This window comes from Bombyx mori, chromosome 5 (genome assembly GCF_030269925.1).
Source record: "Bombyx mori chromosome 5, ASM3026992v2".
NCBI lineage: Eukaryota > Metazoa > Arthropoda > Insecta > Lepidoptera > Bombycidae > Bombyx > Bombyx mori.
This window is the reverse complement of record NC_085111.1, coordinates 7,098,344-7,121,413: the sequence shown is the minus strand read 5'-3', so window position 1 is coordinate 7,121,413 and position 23,070 is coordinate 7,098,344. Positions and strand designations below refer to the sequence as shown.

Here is a 23,070-nt window from a genome sequence, read left to right as displayed (position 1 = left end):
AGAGAAATCGGGATAATTACTTCAGTTCGCCTACATGGCAGTCAACGTGTTAAGTAAATGAATAATAGTATTAAAATATACGTTAGTTGCAGCGGTCGCTGATCGATTTTGGGTTACAGTCCCCCCTCACATTGTGTATGCAAAAGGAAGCACTTGTAAAATTAAAGATGACTACTTTTTACAGATCGCAGGTGTTATGTACAGACACTACGTACATCATAACGTTACATCGATGAACTTCGACAACCCGGTCTACCGTAAGACAACAGAAGACCAATTCGCTTTGGAGAAAAATGGCTACGCACCGGGAAGCAAGCTGTACCCGAGCACCGTGGGGGAAGAGGTGAGGGCTCTTACCGCTATGGAGTGCACGTTAAACATACAAAACAGTCTTAGATAAGTCGCGCGAACATCTCAGCGATCCAAAAATAAGCCAATTAAAATGTGTTACGGGTTTATCGATAAATTAAACCATTAAAAAAATATAATAACCACTCTTTTAGTTTAGCAAAATAATTCTTTTGACATTAGAGACCCCCGTACGCGGCCAATGTAAATATCAGATTTAGGTCTATTCTGTTTAAGTATAAACTAAGGTCTGCCTAAGACGTTTTTAAAAACTTGATGTATTTATTATGTATTTAGAATTGTATTAACTAAAATTTATTTAAGATAGAAGATATTTTCGTTTAGATTAATCGTGGCGAAATTTATAAATGTGCCAACATTTTTACCGCATCAGTATTAATATGTAGTTGCCAAATTATTAATTCTAAATGGTAGTTGATACGCTGTAAATAGTCCCTTTTGAGAGCTATTTTGTTATTGTTTGACTAAGTTAATTACTTACATATAAAATGTTTTCATGTTGACACACTTTTATTCGCAAAAACAAATTGTTTTTCATGCATTATCGTACGAGGGCTTTTTACGGTGAGTTCTTTGTAACTATTGAAACCAAAAATACTTCATAAAGTATTGTGAACTACCTATATATATATATATATATTCTTTGGTCTAATGATTCAACATATTATTAATTCTAGTTCAGTATCTTTGTGAATATTTACACGTTAATGACATTTGTAGAATTATCGAAATTTGAGTTTAAAGAAGACTTACTAGTTACTTTTACTGGTGGTAGGACGTCTTATGAGTCCGCACGGGTAGGAACCGCCACCCCGCCTATTTCTGCCGTGAAGCGGTAATGCGTTTCGTTTTGAAACGTGGGGCAGCCGTTTTACTGTTAAAACTGAAATCTTACAACTCTTGCCATAAGATGGGTGGCGGCATTTAGGTTGTAGATGTCTTTAGGGTCCGGTAACCATTTCACCTTAGGTGGGCTATGCGCTCGTCCACCCATCTAAGCAATAAATAAAAATAGAAGACAAGAAATTGCCTCCGAATTGGTTACCGTCTCTGATGGGTATGTACGCGATATTAGATTTATAGATAAGTTAACAAACCCTGGAAACCTCATATAATATCTAAAGAAACTGTGTATAATAGTTCATAAATATAATTCATTTATTTTTTCTTCAACAGGCCCAAGAACCACTCAATAAGCCGAATACAGAATTCGTATAGTGTCCGTGTCGGCAGTAAATACGTTTCAATATCATTGAATGTGAAAAGAAAAAGAAGGAGATGTGATACATGACGTGAATAGTTCTAACCAGTGAACGGGACTAAGCTACTGTAGTGTACTCTAGATGGCGTTAGTGCAGTGTTAAGTGTAACGCTTCGGAACAAAGTTCTTTTCGCGCTCTTTCATACGTCAAGCCGAGGAGGGATCTCATTTAAGGTTATATTTGGTTTGCTATCATGTCTTGTAATGAATATAAATCACGGGGAGGCTATTGTATCACACGTTCGCTTAGAGAAGATCGGTTTTTCCTATAAGTAAAATTTCTCATTAGACTGAATAGTATAGAGATTTTTTAAAATATTTAATTATTTAACGAAATTACGCTTTAATGGCGAACTGTTCCATCACTTTTCAGCTTTGTTGTTAATTTACTATACATATTTTATTTTAGTTAGATATTATGATCACGTAGTAATGTCGTGCTTCGAACAAATAAAATGTTTTTGTATTAGAAAATAGAAAAATATATTAATTTAAAATCCTTTTTGTTTTGTAAAAGATACAAATGTACTGATTATACAACTTTCAAAGTATAACATTAGGAAAAATATTAAGTCTCTCCTGTAGATTTTTTAACATAAATTGTAATTATTTATTGGAATTAATATGAAATATAGACTAATGATTACGGTAGTCTACAATTTTTGTGCCAATCCCTGATACACACTGTGTAATTAAATTAATTTCATTAGATAAATTTTATTATCAATTTAAATGTTTGTTATCTAATATTTATTTGTAAAACAATTGTTATTTATTACAGTTTAACGTAATATATAAAATATTTTATGTAAAAGTTGTTTTTGAATCACACGTTCGTGCTATGTGATTTGAAAATAGGAAGGAAATTTGGAATTTGTATTTGTCAAGCGAAATCCTGCCAAATGCCGTAAATAAGTTTATAAAAACATAATTACTCTTTACATAATTAATGTAATTCAATTACATTGTAATAACTTGTTGCACGATTCATACAATATCTACGCCTAGCTGAATAAGTGTGGTCACCTAAACATTTGTAAATATTATCAGTAAAATATATGTAAAAGGTGTTTAAAATATCGTGTTTTATTAAAATGAATACCTAACGCTGCTAAAATTATTTAAGAACCCCTGCATTTTTAGGTTCTGGTCTGCAAATGAAAAAAAAAATTTAGAATTGCTCTCAGAAAAAAAAGACGTTTCCTCAAATAATCAAATTACCTATAAAGTTAAGTTTATGAAGCGTATTTTATACATAGCGTCAAACAAATGACAAGCAATCAAATGATTCAATTTAAACATTTTAAAGGAACAGAATTTTGACACACTAACAAAAACTTTCATAGTTATTTATTTTGTTTGTTTAGTTATGGTAAAGGGAAATGAGCATTATATATTGTACAATTTGCCATGGAGCCAATGTAGTTTAGCCATCTATCGTATTTGTGAAAAATGTGTTTTTATGCTCGCGTTTTTATTCACACACTTACACAAGTCGACTTTTATACCGTCTGAGGTCGGTTCAGTGGGTAGGAATTTTTTTCGCAGAAATAAATCATTAAATGTCTTAATAGAACGAGAATCTAAACTCTTTTACTTATAAACTTCGACAATATTAATCGAACTTTTCCAAGGTTTTTTTCTATAAAACAGCCGACATCACAGTTGTACAAACAGTTTTAATTTTAATACACTCTGCAAATACTTAATTTCTCGATTAAATACAGAAACAGACATAAATAACTCTCCAATTAAACAGTTAGGTAGTTATTGAAACTTGTTTGATTTATTTTCGCCTTTTTGTTTTTGACTGTCTTTGAACTGTCAGCGAAGTTTTAATCTATGAAGCAGAACGTATTTTTTTAAACTTGATTATAATTCAAGTTTAAAGGGTACAAATACGCCGTAGCTTGCGTGCTCTCAGTACTCTTTACTCTTTGTTGCACTCCCCAAATCCACCTGCTTATTTAACTACTTCCTTTCAATACTTAGGGTCTGACCACAGTCGAAATCTTCGTTCATCTCACAATCTTCTTTTTCGCTGTCCTCCACATAGTTCTGACTTTTTACATTCTTCATTCACTATTCAGTCTATTCTTCTATGGAATGCGCTCCCACTCAAAATAAGATCGGTCACTACACGTGAATCGTTTAAGACGAAGGTTCGAGAACTGTTTCTCAAAGAGTTAGCAGAGTCATCTAATTGATAATATTTGTTTATATCTATATATTTATGTATATGTATTTAAGTACGAGTATTTGTATCTATAAATATTATGTATGTTATATATACACATAAGTATGTTTAAGTAATATCACCTTCACATTACACCTACCAAGGTTCATCTCTGCACTCCCCTAAGGTAGACTGTTAGAGAATGCCTGTGGCATTAAGTCCTCCGTTATACTTTCTAGTATATGAAGTTACAAATAAATTAAATAAAATAAATCCAACTTATGTATTCGTACGACTGAGCAACCTTTAATCATTCCTAGAGGTTAAATCTTAACCGATGCAGTAACAAAACCTGTTGCAAGTCATTTAACCTTGGGATTTTAAATTAAAGATTGCATTCTTTTGGTTAAAATGTATGCGTAGGTAGGAACACAATTCACATTCGGCGGCTCGTTCGAATATATTTCAAACAACGCACACAGCTTTATATACACCGTATAGAAACAGGAAAAGTACAACTCTTGATATTTTTTTTGTGGACAAGCTCACACTTCTGTATGTACCTAGTCGTCGTTGGAACCCTTACAACATTAGAACATGAATATTGTCAATCTTCAGACACGAGGCCGAACTATTAGTTGTAATGTATCACCTTTCAATTGGAAACAAGGTAATGCTTAGGGTCTGAAATAGGCAGAATAATAGTACCGTCGTTACAGTAGTCTGACTGGCAGTAGGTATGTACGGAAATTTATAAATTTTCCGATTTTAGCGTTTATTACTTATTTGGTGTAATTTACTGTCAACGGGCAACCGAACTTAAATTCAATCTAGTGTTAAATGCTTACAGGAAACCATATATCATGATACACCTAAATGTCATTGTTCGCTGTTGTGTCCAATTAACAAATTTGTTTCAAAAACAGGAAATGCGAGGGATTATTTTAAATAATTTCTCAGAGAACTTCCTCGTACATAGACCACAGTATAAAATAGATGTGCACTAGGAATAATAAACGCAAAAATCATAATTTAATTTATTTTGTGTTTTACAACTTAATTCCAATAATAAGGGTCTTTTTTTTCTTTTCCTACCTAAGCTGAGAGCCTTGAGAGGCTATTTCAGCGTAACCTTAACTAGTAGGTGAGCTCACGGGGCTCAAACCTGACGATGTTGCTAACACGAACCCTAGCAAGAGCTGTGCTTCGCAGAATCTACCACCGGATCGGAAACGCGACCCACTGAGAAGATCCGGCGAGAAACACAGTGGGCTGTTAACCCTCAGGTTAATTTACTCGTCGAGCCCTTCGTCGCGAGCGACGGGTTCGACGAGAACGATGACCAGTGCTTGAGGTACCTAAAAGCACCGTTAGTGGATCGTGAGGATCTAAAATGACGTGATGGGGCGACGTAGACTGCTTTCCATTCTGTCCGGGTCATTCGTTCGTTGGTCCTCTAATCTCTAGCGTTGGTTAGGTTTTTACTAGACAATAGTCACTAGTGACCTTCATCGTCAGTATTTGGCATTAATAAATAAAGTTGCTAAAAATATTATTACCCACTATACGACACGGGGTCGACACGAAATCGACAACCGTGTTCTATTTAAAATTATTTATTTTCAACGACCAGGCCTATGTAATATTCGTTCCATGTGATGTGTTCCAGGTACCTACCATTCCGTAGCACATGTATTAGTTACAATACCAGGCTCTCAAAGATAAATAATCTTAATTCAGTTAAATATTGATCACCCTGAAATACAAAAAAAGAAGGGTCGAAAAGAATAGGTAGGTATTTTTAAAATAAAAAGACGTTTGTGAAGATTTGAACTAATATATTTCTTTTTGTGCATTCAGAGAACTGACTGCCTTTATTTTTAATCAGCAAGTCCTTATCACAGTTCGGTGATTACAGCCTATTTGCTGAAAGAGCTGGACGAATAAATATTCATAGAAAAAAAGAAGTAGGTACTTATTACCTACTTTTTTTATTTATTGCTTAGGTGGGTGGACGAGCGCACGACCCACCTGGTGTTAAGTGATTACCGGAGCCCATTGACGTTTACAGCGTAAATGCCATCATCTACCTTAAGATATGAGTTCTAAGGTCTCAGTAGGTATAGTTACAATGGCTGCCCCATCCTTCAAACCGAAACGCATTACTGCTTCACGGCAGAAATAGGCGGCTCGAGCGGACTCACAAGACGTCCTACCACCACTACTTAGAAAATATGTTGTATTATGTAAAAATATATCTATAGCAAACTGGAATTCCGACCGCGCGGACTGCATTTTATATTGCATAGGCAGCAGTGAGATGAACCTTAGCATAAATAACATCCAAAGTTCGAACTACTACGAGATTTTTTTAAAACGTAATATATACATAGTTGCATTCACTCGTAGTTATAATATCAGTATGAATTAGTAGCTTATTAATATTTTTTTACGTTTATCAAAAATTTAACACACCCAGAAAATACATAAATCAAGACGATAAATCAATTTTCTTAAGCCGTTGTTGGAGGTTGTTCTCAATGTTTCATGACGTCACCGTATTTTGATACATCCTTTTAGAACTATTTTCGAAACATTTTTTTTTAATTAAACCCAATCCTGTCGTTTCTATGAAAGTAAACATCTTTATGGTAGATGAAAACCAGGTAAATTACGTGCGATTTCGAGGGCGATCATATCAACTTTTAATGAAGATAGGTCCAAAAATAATACAAAAAAATGGACTTTAAATTTTATTATTCCAAATTAAAAGCTAAACATCGATTGGTATTAAATCATCAAATCAAATGGAAGGTGTTTCAAATTTTTTATTATATCATAAAAAAACGCAGGTTTTACATTCATAGGTTTGCCATAAAATTGTGATAAATAAATTGATAAACAATAAATCAAATTATTTAATTTGCACAATTGTTATACGATAGGTACCTATTGGATCAGACAAAAAAAAAACACACACTTGTGCATATTTAATGTAAATTCTTTGCACAATGTTTTTGGTCTGTATTTAATTTAATTGCCTTTTTCCTACCTATTCGTTACGCCCTGGCGGGTTTAATATGTTCTATACTATTTATTGAACATTCATGATGAAGAACGTAACCGGGACTTATACAGGAATCTGTATATTTTATTGTAAACCATAATTTTTATCGTAACATATCCAATATCCAAACAAAGCATTTGAATTGCAAATCAATTGAAAGCTGAATTTACTCGTTGTAACCGTAAAATGTCCGGCGTCGACCCAAAATAGTATAAATAAAGTGATCATTTTAAACATGGCTGTCTTCAAGTCGTATGGTTATCGTAAATAATAACTCGGAGTTCTGGTAATTTTAATTTAAATCTTCCTCAATCACAAAACAACGATTCAATTCGCCGCAATGTTCTTTTGTGAATATCTTTTTATATTAATTTTATATTTAGGATTCCAGTCAGTAGTGGATTTACACTAGGGGCAGTCGGGACAAGTGCCCAGGGCGGCAAAATGTTGAAAGTATTTTTTTTTTCAGTTTTATCAAGATTGCTCAATATAATTAATTAATTCTATTAAGTTATAATTTTTTGTTTTATTGATAATTCAACAAATTCAATTCATCCATTATTTGTGAATTATAATTTTGGCACTTTTAGTAAAAATTAATAATCAAAATGATTTAATCAATTTTATTTCCTTGGACATTTAAAATGATAATCGATTTTGCCATTTTCTGGAATTAAAGAAATTCAGTCAGATTTTTTTTTTCGATGTAATATAATTATGAGTCACCTTTAGTGCAAAATTTATAATTGTTAGAAAAAAAAAACAAATAATTATTTATGTTTTTGGAATATATAACATATTATAATAAAGTTTCTGCAATAAATTAGTTATTTTAATTTTGAAAAATAAAATATATAAACTATAAGTTTAGTTAAAATTCCAGTATTGGGGCAGTTTTTTTTCCGGTGCCCAGAAGCGGCATTTAGTCTAAATCCGGCTCTGATTCTAGCAACACTGCTCGTTTATTCGATTAATGTTTACAGTTTCAGGAATTTTTGTGTACTTATTTACAACCGCTGAGCGATGTTTTGTTTTTTTTTCGAATTCGTCGCTAAGGTTTATGGTATGTTAGCCTTAAGGCGATTGAACTTTCTTCTGACATCAGGTCATAGCTTGAGGAATTTTATTATGGGGTTATTTATTATGGGAGGTAGTTAAATAAATAAACTACCACATGAAAGGTTATTTATATTGATTTTTAATATCTTGAAACGTTCTTTGTTTTAACAAGAATACATTGTTGCTTTCTGAACAGCATGGTTGTTTAGTATAAAACTTAATACCAAAGACTTAAGATAAACATTTTGTTTCAAAAAGTAACACTACCAGGCTTTCTATTAAGTAAAATGGCTTTACTGATTAACAGTGATATTATTATTTGCGAAATTACTAGTGGTATGGCTCCTCACGGGTAGATACTACCATCCTGCCTATTTTTGCCTATACAATCGTATCTTAGAAATCGTATAACTGGGTGGCAGAATTCACATTGTGACATCTATGGGTTCCGGTAATATCCACCGGGTTGGCTATGAGTTCATGTATATCTAAAGTAAAAACGATTCTTAGGCGGTTTTCCTAAATATTATCACAATCCATTGCGGTTTTCCTGAATATTATCACAATCCATTGGGATTCAACAACATTAATCAGGAAATTTCTATGGTAAAAATTTGTTTATGCTGGACGCAGGAAATCGTATTCCCAATAACCTGACCTCGAATTATTTCTAAGTACTCAATTTAAAAATATATATCACAGGGAATTTGTAAACTTGTTTTTAAACATAAAATTTTGGTCTTTTTACCCAGTTTTTTGGTTAAGTATCGCTAGAACAAAACATTTAATTTAATCTTAGTTAATAAATAATAAGTATGTGATGCAAATGAACTCTTAATTTATATATTTGGTTACTAAATACTCAATCACTAAATATGAAGTTAATTTTAGATAAGCAGTACGCACGGAATTATACAATCAGAGCGTCATAAAAAAACACTAAAGAAAAAATAAACAACTCAATATTAAAACTTGATGGACGAAAACTTATTGTAACAAAAATACATCATAAATATTTACCAGAAGCATTTCGCTGTGATGTATGCATTTGATAATAATATCAAAAAGTATTTTTTTAATGTTTACAGTAATCGTGTCAAAATAAAACTCTCAATCCACTCACTGCAACTATTTAAAACGTTCCGAACGAATAAATTTGATACTATACATAATGTGTAAATTATATTTATTTTTTAAATGGCACTAAAAGCTTAGACCATTAAGTTTATTTCGTTAGTCCTTCTCAGAACTTTTGCATGTTGAATTTGTTTAGCTTACATTCCACACAAGAATTATGGAAACATCCAAAAACAAACACAGTTTGATTGACTATTAATTTTGAAATAAATTATCAATAACAGTATCAAGTGGAGAACAAACAATCTCTATCCGCACCCTTAACCATAAAAAAACTATAAAACCTATAAATCAGTTGGTGGAAAGTTTGTCTCTATTAAAAAAAAAACAACAACAGTTTTACTTTTAAACTGTTTTCGTGTAAATTCTTTAAAGAAATCTTATCCTACAATTGGTCGCTTGGGGATCTCTAATACTATTAAAACCGCTGAAATTGTTGATATTCATTATGCCTTCAGTGTCAATATACAAATCTGACCGTTATTGCTATTCAACAACAGAGTCATCTTAATCACAAGCAACATAAGATGACTAAACCAATATTAATAATTTTCGAATAGAAAACATTTTTTTTTCAATGTTATTCGATAAGATGTTTGCACCGAATTTGACATTAGAAAGAATGTCGTCTTCCTAATATCACATTTATGAAGGTGTATTTAACAAACTATATATTATATACTTGCTGCTTTGAAAAAACTATTCGAAAATCGCGTTGTCCGGGTGATGTATTTGCAACGTCTATAATTTGTTACCTCTTCGGTTTTACGTATTTCTTGATTTTAAGTCATCAAAAACTGGTTCCAATTTCAAACAAAAAAAAAATTGTTGACATTTTTGACTTTTTCAAAAGTTCTAATTACAAATTGTGAACCACTTTTCAATTTTCAATACTTATACGTACATGGAATGTTTTAGAACATACGAGAACGCATCTACAATGGATCACATTAAATATGTGTCATTTACTACAACTAGTATCCTACTAATTACTGCTAATGTCTTATTAGCGTGCCCCGAACAAGCAGCCAAACGAAACTTCTTTCTCCTCCTTAAGAAGAACAAACGTTAGAGGGCACGCGTGACGTTCTTTGTAGATACTCTTGTTATAACATTATTTCAAATTAAATTAATAATAGGCATAATAATTAACACGTAACATTTAATGGAAATTAGATCTAAATTAGTTTAGGCCAATGCCTTAACCAATTTTGATCTAATTTCCATTCCATTTCTAATCAATATTAGGCATGCGCAAAAGTCACAGACAGACAAGTCTATTCACGTTATATTTGTCGATTTAAATTTTCTAAGAAATTGTTTTTTATAACTTTTTATAATAAGATACCTACTCAAAGAATTCTTCGACTGAATAGATGGCTCTTTCGTTAAATTAAAATACGCTACATATGAATTCTAATATGTTTCTCTAAGATTGTTGTACCACACATAACCTAGTTATTATGCAAACTCGACAAATATTCTAATATAGAAAAAAAAGATGTGTGGTGTCGTGGGACACCGGATAGGAACGAAGTTCCTTATTATAAAAATATTAATTTTAAGTTCTATTCGAGGTATAAAGAAAATAAAACTGGAGGTTTAGCAACAGCCCACGATCATTCGGTAACGTGCGAACTTATTGTGGTACACTTCATTCACGGTTGTTTGCATAAGAGTTAGTGTATTGCGCAAACGAACGCTGTGAGATCGTGGTCAATGAATGATAAAAAAAAATGTTATTTTTTGTACGTTATTACAAAGTTAAGTCGTACACTGTGTGCATTACTAATAAAAAATCTTACGTTATGGACGTTTTTTTCCGGTTGGGGTACCCCTCCGAATCGTCCCGTAAGGAACTTCGTTCCAAAATAGATTTCATTATTTTACAGATATTTAGCTAGATGACAAAAAAATCATAATGGCAAATATACATTAGAAGTTTTTAAGTTGGGTTGAAACAAAATTATACATTTACGCAAATTTTACATTTTGCTGTCATCACACTGAACTAAGACAAAATTTGTTTCAATCTATTCTAGAATATTAATCTATCCATAATTACATAATACTATCTATGTTTAGTTACTAACTCCACTTACAAATACAAACTACTTTATAATTGTACCATTAACTTCAGTCTTGACATTATCACCAATTCTCACTTTAATTTTCTTTTTATCCTGCACAAGAGTTGGAGCTGTCTTGTCTTCTTCATTATCCAATTTCGGATTTATATTTTCATATTGTGTTATAATGTGTTTCTTGTAAATATTGAACGTAGAGGCGCTGATGTGTAGACGAGCTTGCACGAAGAATTCATTGAAATGATGTAGATTGTGTCTGAAAATACAAATTATCTTTTTAGATGTTGGTTGGCGGGAAAAATCAGCTGTGGCTTTTTTTCCAAATAAAATTTGTAAAGACAAAATTGAGTGACTGAAAATTACAGTGTAAATATTGATATTGTGTTTTGAATTTCTATAAAGTGTTTGTTTGTTATGTAAAATGTGTTTGTTGTATTTCTCTAATCAGCATGATAATAATTGTGGACGATTTTTATAAATTTACAGTGCCTCCATTTCCAGTGATAAATTAAAAATTTATGGTACACGCCGGTGGTAGAGAAGAGATTACATATTTAGAAACATCCAGCGAGGAAACAAAAGAATATATTTATTTTGACATAACATAATAAATATCGATGCTTGAAAGGCAAACGTGACTAAGCGACAATGCGTGAACTTTACGGTAGACTAATTTAAAGTTGAAATACATGAAAACAAAATTTATTTTGACGAATCTAGCTGTAGTAGAATCTAGCTTACTAGATAGTAGTAGATTCTACTACTATCTAGCTACTGCGGTAGGATTGAAATAATTTTAATAGACTTAGAAATATAATTTTTTTGGGCATCGAATATGGTTATTGCCTATCATTTATGTACAAAGCAGTTATTGTCGCTTAGTAACGTTTGCCTTTCAAGCATCGATATGTAAATATTAAATTAAAATTTAAAACTGGAGTTCTGAATCGAATATTATTAACCATGTAACAATACATTCATAACTTACATGCTCAACAAAACAGATGCCAGCATCTCTCTTGTATTTAAAAGATGCCTAATATATGCACGTGTGTGTTTTTTACATGTCAAACATTCGCATCCTTCCAGTATAGGTTTGAAATCTTCATTATACCTGAAATTATTGTGAGAAAACTTTCATTTTGTGCATTTTTTATTAGTAGAGTTAATAAAACAAGTCAAAATAGAAAGCAGCATTGTAACTCGTTTCTAACCATAGCAACTAGTGAACAATAGCATTATACACAAATTGTAGAAACAATTTTATATTAGTTTCAATTCATAATATGTAATATCTAAGAAAATACTAAATGTTTTTTCAAAGGGACAGTAATTGGAAGTATTTTTATGCTCTAGATGGGCGGAGCTGACGGTTTACCTGAGCGATGGTGGACATCATGACGTTTTATTCGATATTTTTGTTAATTTTTCACGTTTTCTTTAATAATGTGATCTTCTTTATCATGGAAGTTATTCATGAGCATGTGTTAAATATTTACTTTAAAAATTGGTATCTGTTATGGGATTTGGAAGTACAGTTATAGTAATCGGCAAACTTCTTGAGCAAATGACCTTGACTGCGCAGAACCGAATTTTAGATCACTTTGGTGGTGAGGGTGAGGCGCGACGGCAGGGGAATCGTATCGAGCGCGTTATTGGTAGATCAGTCGAACCTTGCGTCCCGCACCGCGCCCTCATTCCGCTTGCTCCCAAAAGTACGCTTGCGTACAGTGGAAAGTCTATCGTTATTAATCGTTAAGTTATTTGTTATAATTGCTTGTGGACTTTGTTGCCATTGCTATTTGTTGAGTGTTTGTTGATTTTTTATAAAACATACACTATGCCGTGACAAAGTGGTGTAGTACTTAAAAGAAAGGGTAGAAAATTTGTGTACGACGTATATTGCTTCATTATAAAACAGGGGAAGAATGATATGGAAAAATTAAAACAGACTTCGGAAGCAACAAAAACATCAGTGAGTACTGTTAGGTGCATTATTAACGAATCTAAAGGCTCTGGCTTGCTCGCCGTGTTTCGGACTCCGGGTAAGAAAAGATCAGGGAAGAAGAAAGTTACCGGAATGGATAGTTTCGTTCAATCTGTAATCATAATAACTACATAACAAGCAGCGAAACTCCGTACCGTAGAAAGGCTTCGAAAAATTTTAAGAAGATATACATTTTAATGGCTCGGAATGAAGTTTACGACGAATTATGAAAGAGCTAGGCTTCAGATGAAAAAAAAAAAACAGAAAATAATCGGAAGCCGATAATTGAAAAAAGTAACATTCGATTACTACGAATCGAATATCTTCAAAAAATAATTAATTATAGACAAAAAAGAAGACCGTGTCGACCGAGTTGTAAACTACGCCGATGAGCCCTATGTCGACTCATCACGATGATAGCGATTCGGGTGATGAAAACAGTGATGATGATGATGGTCAAGATTATGATAACGAAAAAAAATATACAAATACCAGCTTCGCTTCAACTGAACCAAGACCTGGCAACAGCTCTAGTTTTGACTTAATAGAAGGAATATCTATTTTACCCCAAGATTAAATTATTACAATTATTAAGCTATATGTTTTGTTGATGTTCTAATAAATATATAAATAAATACATATGTTGATTTTAATAATTTAATTGCATTATGACGCAGAGTAAGTAATGTTTTTGCACGTGAGTGTACCATGCGCAAACTTACCCCCACTACGTCAACAAATGCTCAAGAAGTTTGCCGGTTATTATAATAAGGTAACAAATAAGATTAATTTGTACTAACTTGAATGCTAGGTACATATTCAAATATAATGAAGACTTGAAGCTACTTTATTATGTATTACAATCACCGGTATCAGCACCAAGTTTTTAAGGTCTACAGGCTTCAGTTACCTCTTAATATCATGCGAGCTGCTTGTCTAAATCTTAAATATCTATCATACCTAATGTCATTAAGGTCCATGATACATGGATCTCCACTATATCGATACACATCAAAATTTAAAGACAATGCATGTCCCTTATTTGTGAGTTTTATTGGATATGAACCATCAAACACATCCCAACCATGCTCTATTGCTGTTACTATGACTGCAGGATTCCAAGAACCTTCAACAATACGAAGTAGATCATTTGGTAGTGAGCCCTGAAACCCAAAAAACAATTTCAAAACACATCATAAAGTAATAATAAGGATTACAATATTATAATCTATAATTTATTGATATTGTTGTTGTCTATAATTTTAAATGTGTCTATTGTCTTAAGAAAAATACGTAAGTGTAAACAGTCCTTATTCAATTATTAATATTTTACTTACACCAACTCTACTGAATATTTCTTTCAGCTTATCAAGAGAAACTTCATATGACTCCTTGCTTCCATCAGTAAGACCAGCTAATGCAACTCCAACTAATGTTTCTTTGTATTTCAGGATATGTCGGATGCATTCCTCACATTTATGTGGTATGTTCGCAGCAACTATCACACCTATCAATATATTTAATTAGGTTTCTTCACATGTTACATTATTTTGCATAATTTATTGTATATCCTATACATATACATTTTACATGTATGGACTTTACTTCTTTAGCGTATCTTTAATCCTCAGTATTGAATTCTATCTGACAAAAATTAAACAAAAACAATGTTAGGTTTATGATAAAATTACAAACCTACAAGTGAGCTTTGTTGAAGTTCTTCAGAAGCTTTATATTTATTTATGCATGAATCAAGCAAAGCCATTGTCCTCTCTACAGACTTGACAATTCTTTTTGGTTTTTCATTTAGAGAGATACGTCCATCTGAAGCAGCTAAAATTATATCAGGTTTAAATGTCTCCATTAAATCCATATATCTGAAAATTTAAATTTTGTAATTCTTATATTTTTTTAGTTCATCACTTTTTATAGCAGAGGATGTAATTTTTCAACTATCTATGGCTATCAAAATAATTAATGAGAGATTGATGGTGCTCATAAAATTCCTTCTAACCACAAGGCGCATTTGGGGAGATCGATTTGTAGAGAAGTATCAGCAGCTATCCCACTATATTGGTGGACCTATAAATATATAGTGTTGGTTGATAGTGATCTAATCAGCAAAGATTTTACATGAAAAGTAAATCTCTACATATGATGAGCAGACAATAAGTTGGACTTGTATACATGAATTTTAAAAATAATTTGTTCCAAATACCACTTTTCAATTCAATGTGTACTGAGTGGAGTGATATATTTTTCTATTATTAAACAGGAGAAAACTGGAAAAGCCTGAATCCCAGAATTTGGATGACAAGTTAACAGATATTACTATCTAAAAATGACACTTCCTAGCTGGAAGAGTGAGGTATGGTCAGGTGACTGCAATATGAAGTTATTTATATGAGTTTTTTGATGTGATTAAAAGTTTGTTAACAAATCAACATTCCACTTTGTTTGCAGTGGTTAATAAACCTGATTATTGAACAAGTATTTCACTATAATATATCAGAGTTAGATTTTCAGATTAATGATTTGGATTCAATATTTTATTAAGGATTTCAGTTTCAGGTTCAAGGACTTTTATGTGTTATGTATTTAAAGAAATTAAATAGATAATTAATATATAGTCTTAAGTCTACTCAACAAGATAACACCATATTGCCTATTTCTGCTGCAAAGCAGTTAAGGCTTTTATGTGAAACAGATGTGACAATATTTATACTCTACAGTCAAGATTGTGACCTCATTTTCTGCAGTAGGTGACAGCAAGTATTATTGTTTGATGCTTATGAGTTAATAGTAGCCACTATAAACTGAGGTGGTGGTGAGCTGTTCACCCAAATGTGTAACAAATCGATGCCTCCAATGAGCACTACGCTAACTCCAGCTCCAAATTCGTAGATTTACAGGAGGAGAGTTTAAACGAAAAAAGTTGATAAAATCTTTATTATTGCAGATATATTTATGTTTTTTTTTTTGTGTAACTAGCTGATTTACTCTTGCTTCGAACCCCATCAATAATGATTTGTAATACTTTTAAAATAGCGAAGCGATTTGCGTGAAAAACGAAAATTTCAAAATTTTAAGCTAGAGTAGTGTTCATTGGAGGCATCGAAATAAAAGTTATTTTTAATAATATAAAACTAATTACTAAATAAAAGCAAATTCATACTTATCTGCAGTTATCATTTTCTTTCCATTCTTAGTCCAAAGTGGCAATTTGCCTAGTTCAAAATGCCCAGGTGGAACTATTTCATTTATGTTATATAAAGTCGCACATATTACATGTTTCGGTAATCCAGCAAACTTTGCAACACCTTCTCCTTGGGCTTTTACTCCATTTTCTAATTGAACTGAGTTGGATAGTGGGAGCCATAGTAATTGTGTATCAGGGAATACTTTAGCTAACACTTCAGCTGTCAGATGAACTACACTGCACCCCTGAAACAATAAATTTTAAATAATACCATTAAATATTGACGCTTGAAAGGCAAATGTGACTAAGCATCAATGCGTGAACTTTCATCATCATCATCAACATCAACAGCCCACAGTCGTCCACTGCTGGACATAGGCCTCTCCAAATCTACACCACTGAGCCCGGTCTGCGGCTCTCCTCATCATCATGCGTGAACTTTACAGTAGACTAATTTAAAGTTGAAATACCTGAAAACAAAATTTATTTTAACGAATTTAGCTGTAGTAGAATCTAGCTAGTAGCTGTAGGATTGAAATGATTTTAATAGACCTAGAAATATTTTTTTTTTGCGCATCAAATATGGTTATTTCCTATAATTTATGTACAAAACAGTTATTGTCACTTAGTCATGTTTGCCTTTCAAGCGTCCATATTTTTACTAGCCGTACTCACCCGCTTCACTGGGCATTTAAAATTAACATTATTATTAAGGAGTCCAACTCTCATATAAATATTAGCCTATCCATTAAGTATATGTATTTTCTACATGGATACATGTTTCAAGTCAATCTGTTTTATGACATCATTTCTATGCAAGTTTTGTTTGACATGAAAAAATATTTGAATTATTTATAGAATTTAAAACTGTAATCATTATTAACATATCACACAAACAGTTTTAACATGTTTTTATTTTTAAATATTTAATTATTGCTGGTTATCTATTGAATATGGTATGTATTTTGTATTTGTGATCTGTTTTGAGGATTTTAATATATCACAAATAAATGCCACTACTGCACTAAAATTTAGATATGGAAATTTAACATAAATGAAACCTGCCGAAAAGATTTCCGAATGAAAAATTTAATTCTTTGATTGTGATATAGACGATGCCTTCAAAGGTTAGAATAAAATTTGTAATGTAGGAATTTCTTTTGAGCAAAGCATTATATAAGTTATTTTCTAGCTAAATAAAAGTGGTCCTAATAGTAATTCAGAAAAGTAATAATCTCAGCCACGCGTTTTTTTTATGTTTTAACTATTTGAAAACAAACCTGAGTCAATAAGGCGGCAGTTGGAGTTTCAATAATAGTTTTAGATGATTTAATAAATCCTGTTAAAGAGCCAATGCGTTCACTACCACAGTTTACTTGTTTAATATTAAAGCGCATCTTGATTAATGTTTCTTAGAGAACTCCACATATATAATATACAATATTAGTTTTTGTATTGTTTTTAATCGATTTTAAACTCGATCACATGTGGATTGTGGATGTGGATGTGAATTTTTGTTTATTTATTATAATAACTCACTGTCGACGGCTTTCAGAATATACAGCCTAGCTTAATAAAATTAATACCAGTTCTAATAATTTGAGTCCTTGCGAATTATCTGTCATTAGTGTTGTCATATTTCGAAAGACAGGTATCAAAATTTATTAAACAAAACATTATAGAATACCCAGACTTGCGATTCAAATATACCACCACTTTGGATCAAGAAGTATGCTTATCCTGCTTAGCTTTGAGACATCTGCATAGAATTATATCCCTCGATTTCTTTGAAGATACACTTTTGCGTAAAACTACCTGTTAATCGACAAGGAGATAAACATGCCAACATTGAAACTTGGCGGGAACGTAAAGAAAATATGAACAATTTTATTTTCCGATAACGATAACTTAATAAGCGGAGCTTGTAAGTAGGAATTGTGAAGTACAGAAAACGAAAACCAAGAAAATCTCATCGCTCCGTTTCATTAATTAATAAAATCATGGCTTCAGTCTTACATTACAATAAACGTAATTGTTTTTTTTTATGATTGAAGGATTACTGGTGGCCCGGAGGCCTTTCTAGCTTCACCAGGACAGGAAACGTAATTGTGTGGGTTACACTAAATATAATGTTTCAATAAGATGGTGGGAACGTATTGAAGCATTTGGGAAGAACTCTAGAAGACGTGCTTAACGATTTTATTTTTATAATATTGGAACGACCTTCCATAGGGTACGATTTGGAGGGGTACCCTAACAGGGAAAAAACGTCCGTAACGTAAGATTTTTATTAGTAATGCACACAGTGTACGACTTAACTTTGTAGTCAGGTACAAAGAATAACATATTTTTATTATATATTTTTTATAAATCATTGTGAATAAAATAAAGTTGTTACTTCGATAAAGCGGCACGACACGAGAACCCTCTCATCGTGGCCGCCGGTAACTACATTCCCGATCTTGCGGAAAGAATGGAAAGCAGACGACGTCGCCCCAAACACGTCATTACGGATCCTCCCGACCCACTAACGGTGCTTTTACGTACCTCAAACACCGGTCACCGTTCTCGTCGAACCCGTCGCTTGTGACGAAGGGTTCGATGCGTAAATTAACTCTCAGACACAGCCCACTGAGTTTCTCGCCGGATCTTCTCAGTGGGTCGCGTTTTCGATCCAGTGGTAGATTCTGCGAAGCACGGCTCTTGCTAGGGTTCGTGTTAGCAACGTCGTCAGGTTTGAGCCCCGTGAGCCTACCTACAAACGTTAGGGTGAAGCTGAAATAGCCTCTCAAGGCTATCAGCATAGGTAGGAAAAAAAAAAGACCAAAGCTATGTTATGTACTCACCGTTGATGTTGAAGTCTAGCCTTTTCCAGTCTAAAATTTGGCAAAAATCACAGTTTTGGAGAAATTACCTCTCTCTGCATCACGCCACCCTGCACAAAAGTAGGTCCCGAAGCCCAGTCCTGTGATCGGACTGACATAGTGACGTTTTCATACAAACACTTCAGTACTTCGATGTACTGATAATCGACTTGACACCGTGAGAGAGCTACCAGTATTATACGTTTAAACTGGAACATAAATTAAATTAACAAAATAAATGTATGCGTAACCTCAGTCTGTCCAATGGACGAGTCAAATAAAAAAAAATACCCCTACAGTAAGTTTGCCATGCAAAAACATAAAACAAAACTGTGTATTATTTTTGTTGTTAGTTTATGTACTAGGTATGTGTTTTATGTGCATACATAGCAGACTACAGCTGTTCTAGTATTAAGCCCTGTGACACACAAGAAGGTTTGCCTCCTAAATACAATACTGTGAATTTTCATCTTGGTGATTTGAAACCAGCGACCCGATTCGTCCTAACATCTTTTAAAAATAATATTAGGTATGCTTTGTTATTAGAAATACGTAACGTCTGGGTACAAGATTAGGCAGGTAACTACATACATCAAACTATTACAATTTTCATATTTTTTAGATCTATATCAGATAGTAAAATAATAATAGAATTTTAAAAGCCATGTCAACTTACGCCTGTTGCCAAAATAATAGTTAATATTTTATGTTCCCCCTTACAGTAAGCAAGGGTTGTATTTTCTCCCTATACATTTTATTGTTTCAGAGAACACTTTCCTGCTCAGGCTAATGATGAAATTAATTAACTTTGCTTGGTTTAATAGACGGGGTGTATTTACTAACGTTGCCATTTTGAATAACCCGCGGCTAGGAACTCTGCTATATTCGATTAGAATGAATTGACTTTAAATTCTTAAGCTTTTAAATCATCTTTAATGAAATGAGAATAAAACACTTTGAAGAATTAAGCTGTACAAAATTAATGTTCAACAATACCAGAGCGCAGTGAGCCGGCTGCAATGGACCTATTGTTTTTATTTTTCCCTACCTAATCCTTGATAGTTTAAGGGACTATTCCATCTAGGCAGGTGAGGTCATGGACCCAACTTGAGAGAATTGTTAATACTGGTCTTAGCAAGAGCGGTGCCTCCCATAATTGATCATCCGATCGGAATCGCTATAAAATTAAATTGACTATGATACTCTTTTAATGTAGACGGCATGTGTTTAGAACGTCTCTAATATAGTTCACAAAAATGCTAGTGACGAATTTTCTCTTAAAAATGTACGTCTTACACTCAAAAACTGGCTTGGCTAGAACGTTTAAAGGATTTTAATATTATTGTAAATTGAGATCAGTTTGAATGAGATTCACATTTTGTAACGCCAGTATGCATGGAATGACCACGTATAAGATACAATATAACTAGTCAGGTCATAAGTATTGTCACACAGTAAAAACTTTTCTTTTAGAATGCTGGCCACAAAAAAGTTTATTGAATTCGAATTTCGAATTGTTCATGAAAATAAAAATGTATACTTTTAGAATTTTACTCATTTTTAAATATGGAGTGGACGCTTAAAGAAGACCGTGTTGCAGTTATTGCGTTGCATCGTTGCGGTTACGCGCCAATTCAAATTTTTAACATACTGAAAATTTTGAATATAACCAAAAGATTCGTTTATCGTACCATCAAACGATACAATGAAGACTCTAGTGTAGATGACAGGTCAAGAAGTGGTCAGCCTCGGTCTGTTAGGACTCCAGCAGTTATAAAAGCTGTGAAGGCGCGAATTCAAAGAAATCCCAAACGTAAGCAGAAACTGTTGGCCCTTCAGATGGGGTTAAGCAGAACGACGGTGAAAAGGGTGTTAAATGAAGACTTAGGGCTTCGGGCACATCGAAGAAAAACAGGACATCGTTTGAATGCTCGTCTAATGGACCTGAGACTGAAGAGATGCCGCGCTTTGTTGAAGCGGTACGCGGGAAAAAAATATCGGGAAATTCTTTTTTCGGATGAAAAAATTTTTACCGTAGAAGAGAGCTACAACAAACAAAATGATAAGGTGTACGCACACAGTAGTGAAGAAGCCAGCAACCGTATTCCGCGTGTCCAACGAGGTCATTTTCCATCCTCGCTCATGGTATGGTTGGGAGTTTTTTATTGGGGCTTAACAGAGGTACATTTTTGTGAGAAAGGTGTAAAAACGAATGCAGTAGTGTATCAAAATACAGTCCTGACGAACCTTGTGGAACCTGTTTCTCATACCATGTTCAATAACAGGCACTGGGTATTCCAACAAGATTCGGCGCCAGCTCATAGAGCGAAGAGCACACAAGACTGGCTGGCGGCGCGTGAAATCGACTTCATCCGGCACGAAGACTGGCCCTCCTCCAGTCCAGATTTGAATCCGTTAGATTACAAGATATGGCAACACTTGGAGGAAAAGGCGTGCTCAAAGCCTCATCCCAATTTGGAGTCACTCAAGACATCCTTGATTAAGGCAGCCGCCGATATTGACATGGACCTCGTTCGTGCTGCGATAGACGACTGGCCGCGCAGATTGAAGGCCTGTATTCAAAATCACGGAGGTCATTTTGAATAAATTTTAGTGTTATAAGAATCTATGCTTTGTTAAGTTCATTTTGGTATATGAATGGTTACATAATGAATAAACTTGTTTCAATTATTTTACATTAAACATGTGACAGAATTTATGACCTGACTAGGTAGAAGGAAGGGATGTGTGCAAGAAATTTGATGAAAATTTTAAAAATTTTGAAATAAGTTACCCGTGGGCAGGCGTAGTCATGCGCCGTGGCGCGTCTGTGCATTAATGCCTTACAACTTAAATGCGAGCTTGCATGTGGACCACTCGCTTATAACGAGTTTCGTCACAGAGCATGCCTATGGAAAAGTAGAGCAGTCAAATCTCTTTAAGATTGTTAATTAGACTTTTCAGTCTCAGTTAGTTTTTCAACTAACGTTTTTTTATTCAGAATATTAACCGTTTATTTAAAATTTTTATATGTAACTAAAGGTAATTAAGTAAGGCTTTTAATATGAAGTGTAAAGGTCATAATATGTGCTAGGTATATATGAGGCCGTCAGTGCAAAAGTGGCTTAAACTTACTATAGTTGGAATAGTAGTATGGAAATAGGTAACAAGGCGTGGATATATTTTTACACTGCTTCGCAGGTAAAAACAATGCGGGCAAACATAATGTTTACAAAGCCGTCTGTTATCTATGGGTGAAACTAGGGATAGGCCGGTTTTGCATCCAAATTTATTATGTTTTAAATAATGTAATACATAAGCACGAATATGAAAAATTGTGGGTTAGGCCAATTTTGCGCTGACGGCCTCATATAATAGATAATAATATAATAAATGGTTCTCTAGCTACCATGCTTCGCATCGAATTTGAATTAGGTACCTACCAATTTTGTATGTAATTTTGTGCCGGAACAATTTTGATGTAATATCGTGTAAAACAAATTAGCCATAATTATGTACTGAATGTATCTACATAATAAACTGGAAATGTTATTCTGTCCGTATTTGCAGTATTTAGTATTTGTGAATTCCGGTTTTAAGGATAAGACTTCGATCTAAAGTCAAAGAGGGGCAGTGGGCGATAGACGTCTATGGGTTCAGAAAATAGCTTAGTACTAGGTTAACCATGGGGTAGTAATGGACGACAAAAACAGAAATATATTTTTGAATTCAAACATTACCTTTGTTGGCTAAATTATTACATAAATGTCTTAATGTATCTATGATTCTAAAAAAAACAAATTTTAATAGAAAGGCGATGTGAACTATCACAGCGTGTCTCATCTACAATATTAATATTTTCAT

General features: G+C 33.2%; 2 protein-coding genes across 11 annotated transcripts in view; one reads left to right on the top strand and one right to left on the bottom strand.

The window, feature by feature from the left end:
* Lpr (lipophorin receptor) overlaps window positions 1–2,707 on the top strand; it is a 222,616-nt gene extending 219,909 nt beyond the window's left edge. For 6 of the 10 annotated variants that reach the window (XM_062668428.1, XM_062668426.1, XM_012695609.4 and 3 more), the window contains 2 exon segments: window positions 185–343; window positions 1,546–2,707. In XM_062668428.1, coding sequence (XP_062524412.1) covers window positions 185–343; window positions 1,546–1,587 — 201 coding nt within the window. In that variant the 3' untranslated portion in view covers window positions 1,588–2,707. 10 annotated transcript variants of the gene reach the window in all.
* A 3,839-nt stretch (window positions 2,708–6,546) lies between these two features.
* Window positions 6,547–17,871, bottom strand: LOC101735398 (queuine tRNA-ribosyltransferase accessory subunit 2). Its single transcript, XM_004932281.5, has 7 exons — window positions 17,623–17,871; window positions 16,319–16,587; window positions 14,839–15,020; window positions 14,481–14,650; window positions 14,104–14,306; window positions 12,145–12,270; window positions 6,547–11,412 (listed from the first exon to the last, which is right to left on the bottom strand). The coding sequence occupies exons 1-7, from the start codon at window positions 17,737–17,739 to the stop codon at window positions 11,181–11,183; spliced, it is 1,299 nt and encodes a 432-aa protein (XP_004932338.1). The 5' UTR covers window positions 17,740–17,871; the 3' UTR covers window positions 6,547–11,180.
* Between the last annotated feature and the right edge of the window lie 5,199 nt (window positions 17,872–23,070).

Bases quoted from the DNA above. Each gene is read 5' to 3' on its own strand.
- LOC101735398 (XM_004932281.5), bottom strand. From the start codon at position 17,739: ATGCGCTTTAATATTAAACAAGTAAACTGTGGTAGTGAACGCATTGGC. The intron at 14,307-14,480 runs GTAAGTAAAATA...TTTGGGTTTCAG, and splicing joins AAATATTCAGTAGAGTTGGT to GGCTCACTACCAAATGATCT. The intron at 12,271-14,103 runs GTATGATAGATA...CAATAATTTCAG, and splicing joins ATGGACCTTAATGACATTAG to GTATAATGAAGATTTCAAAC.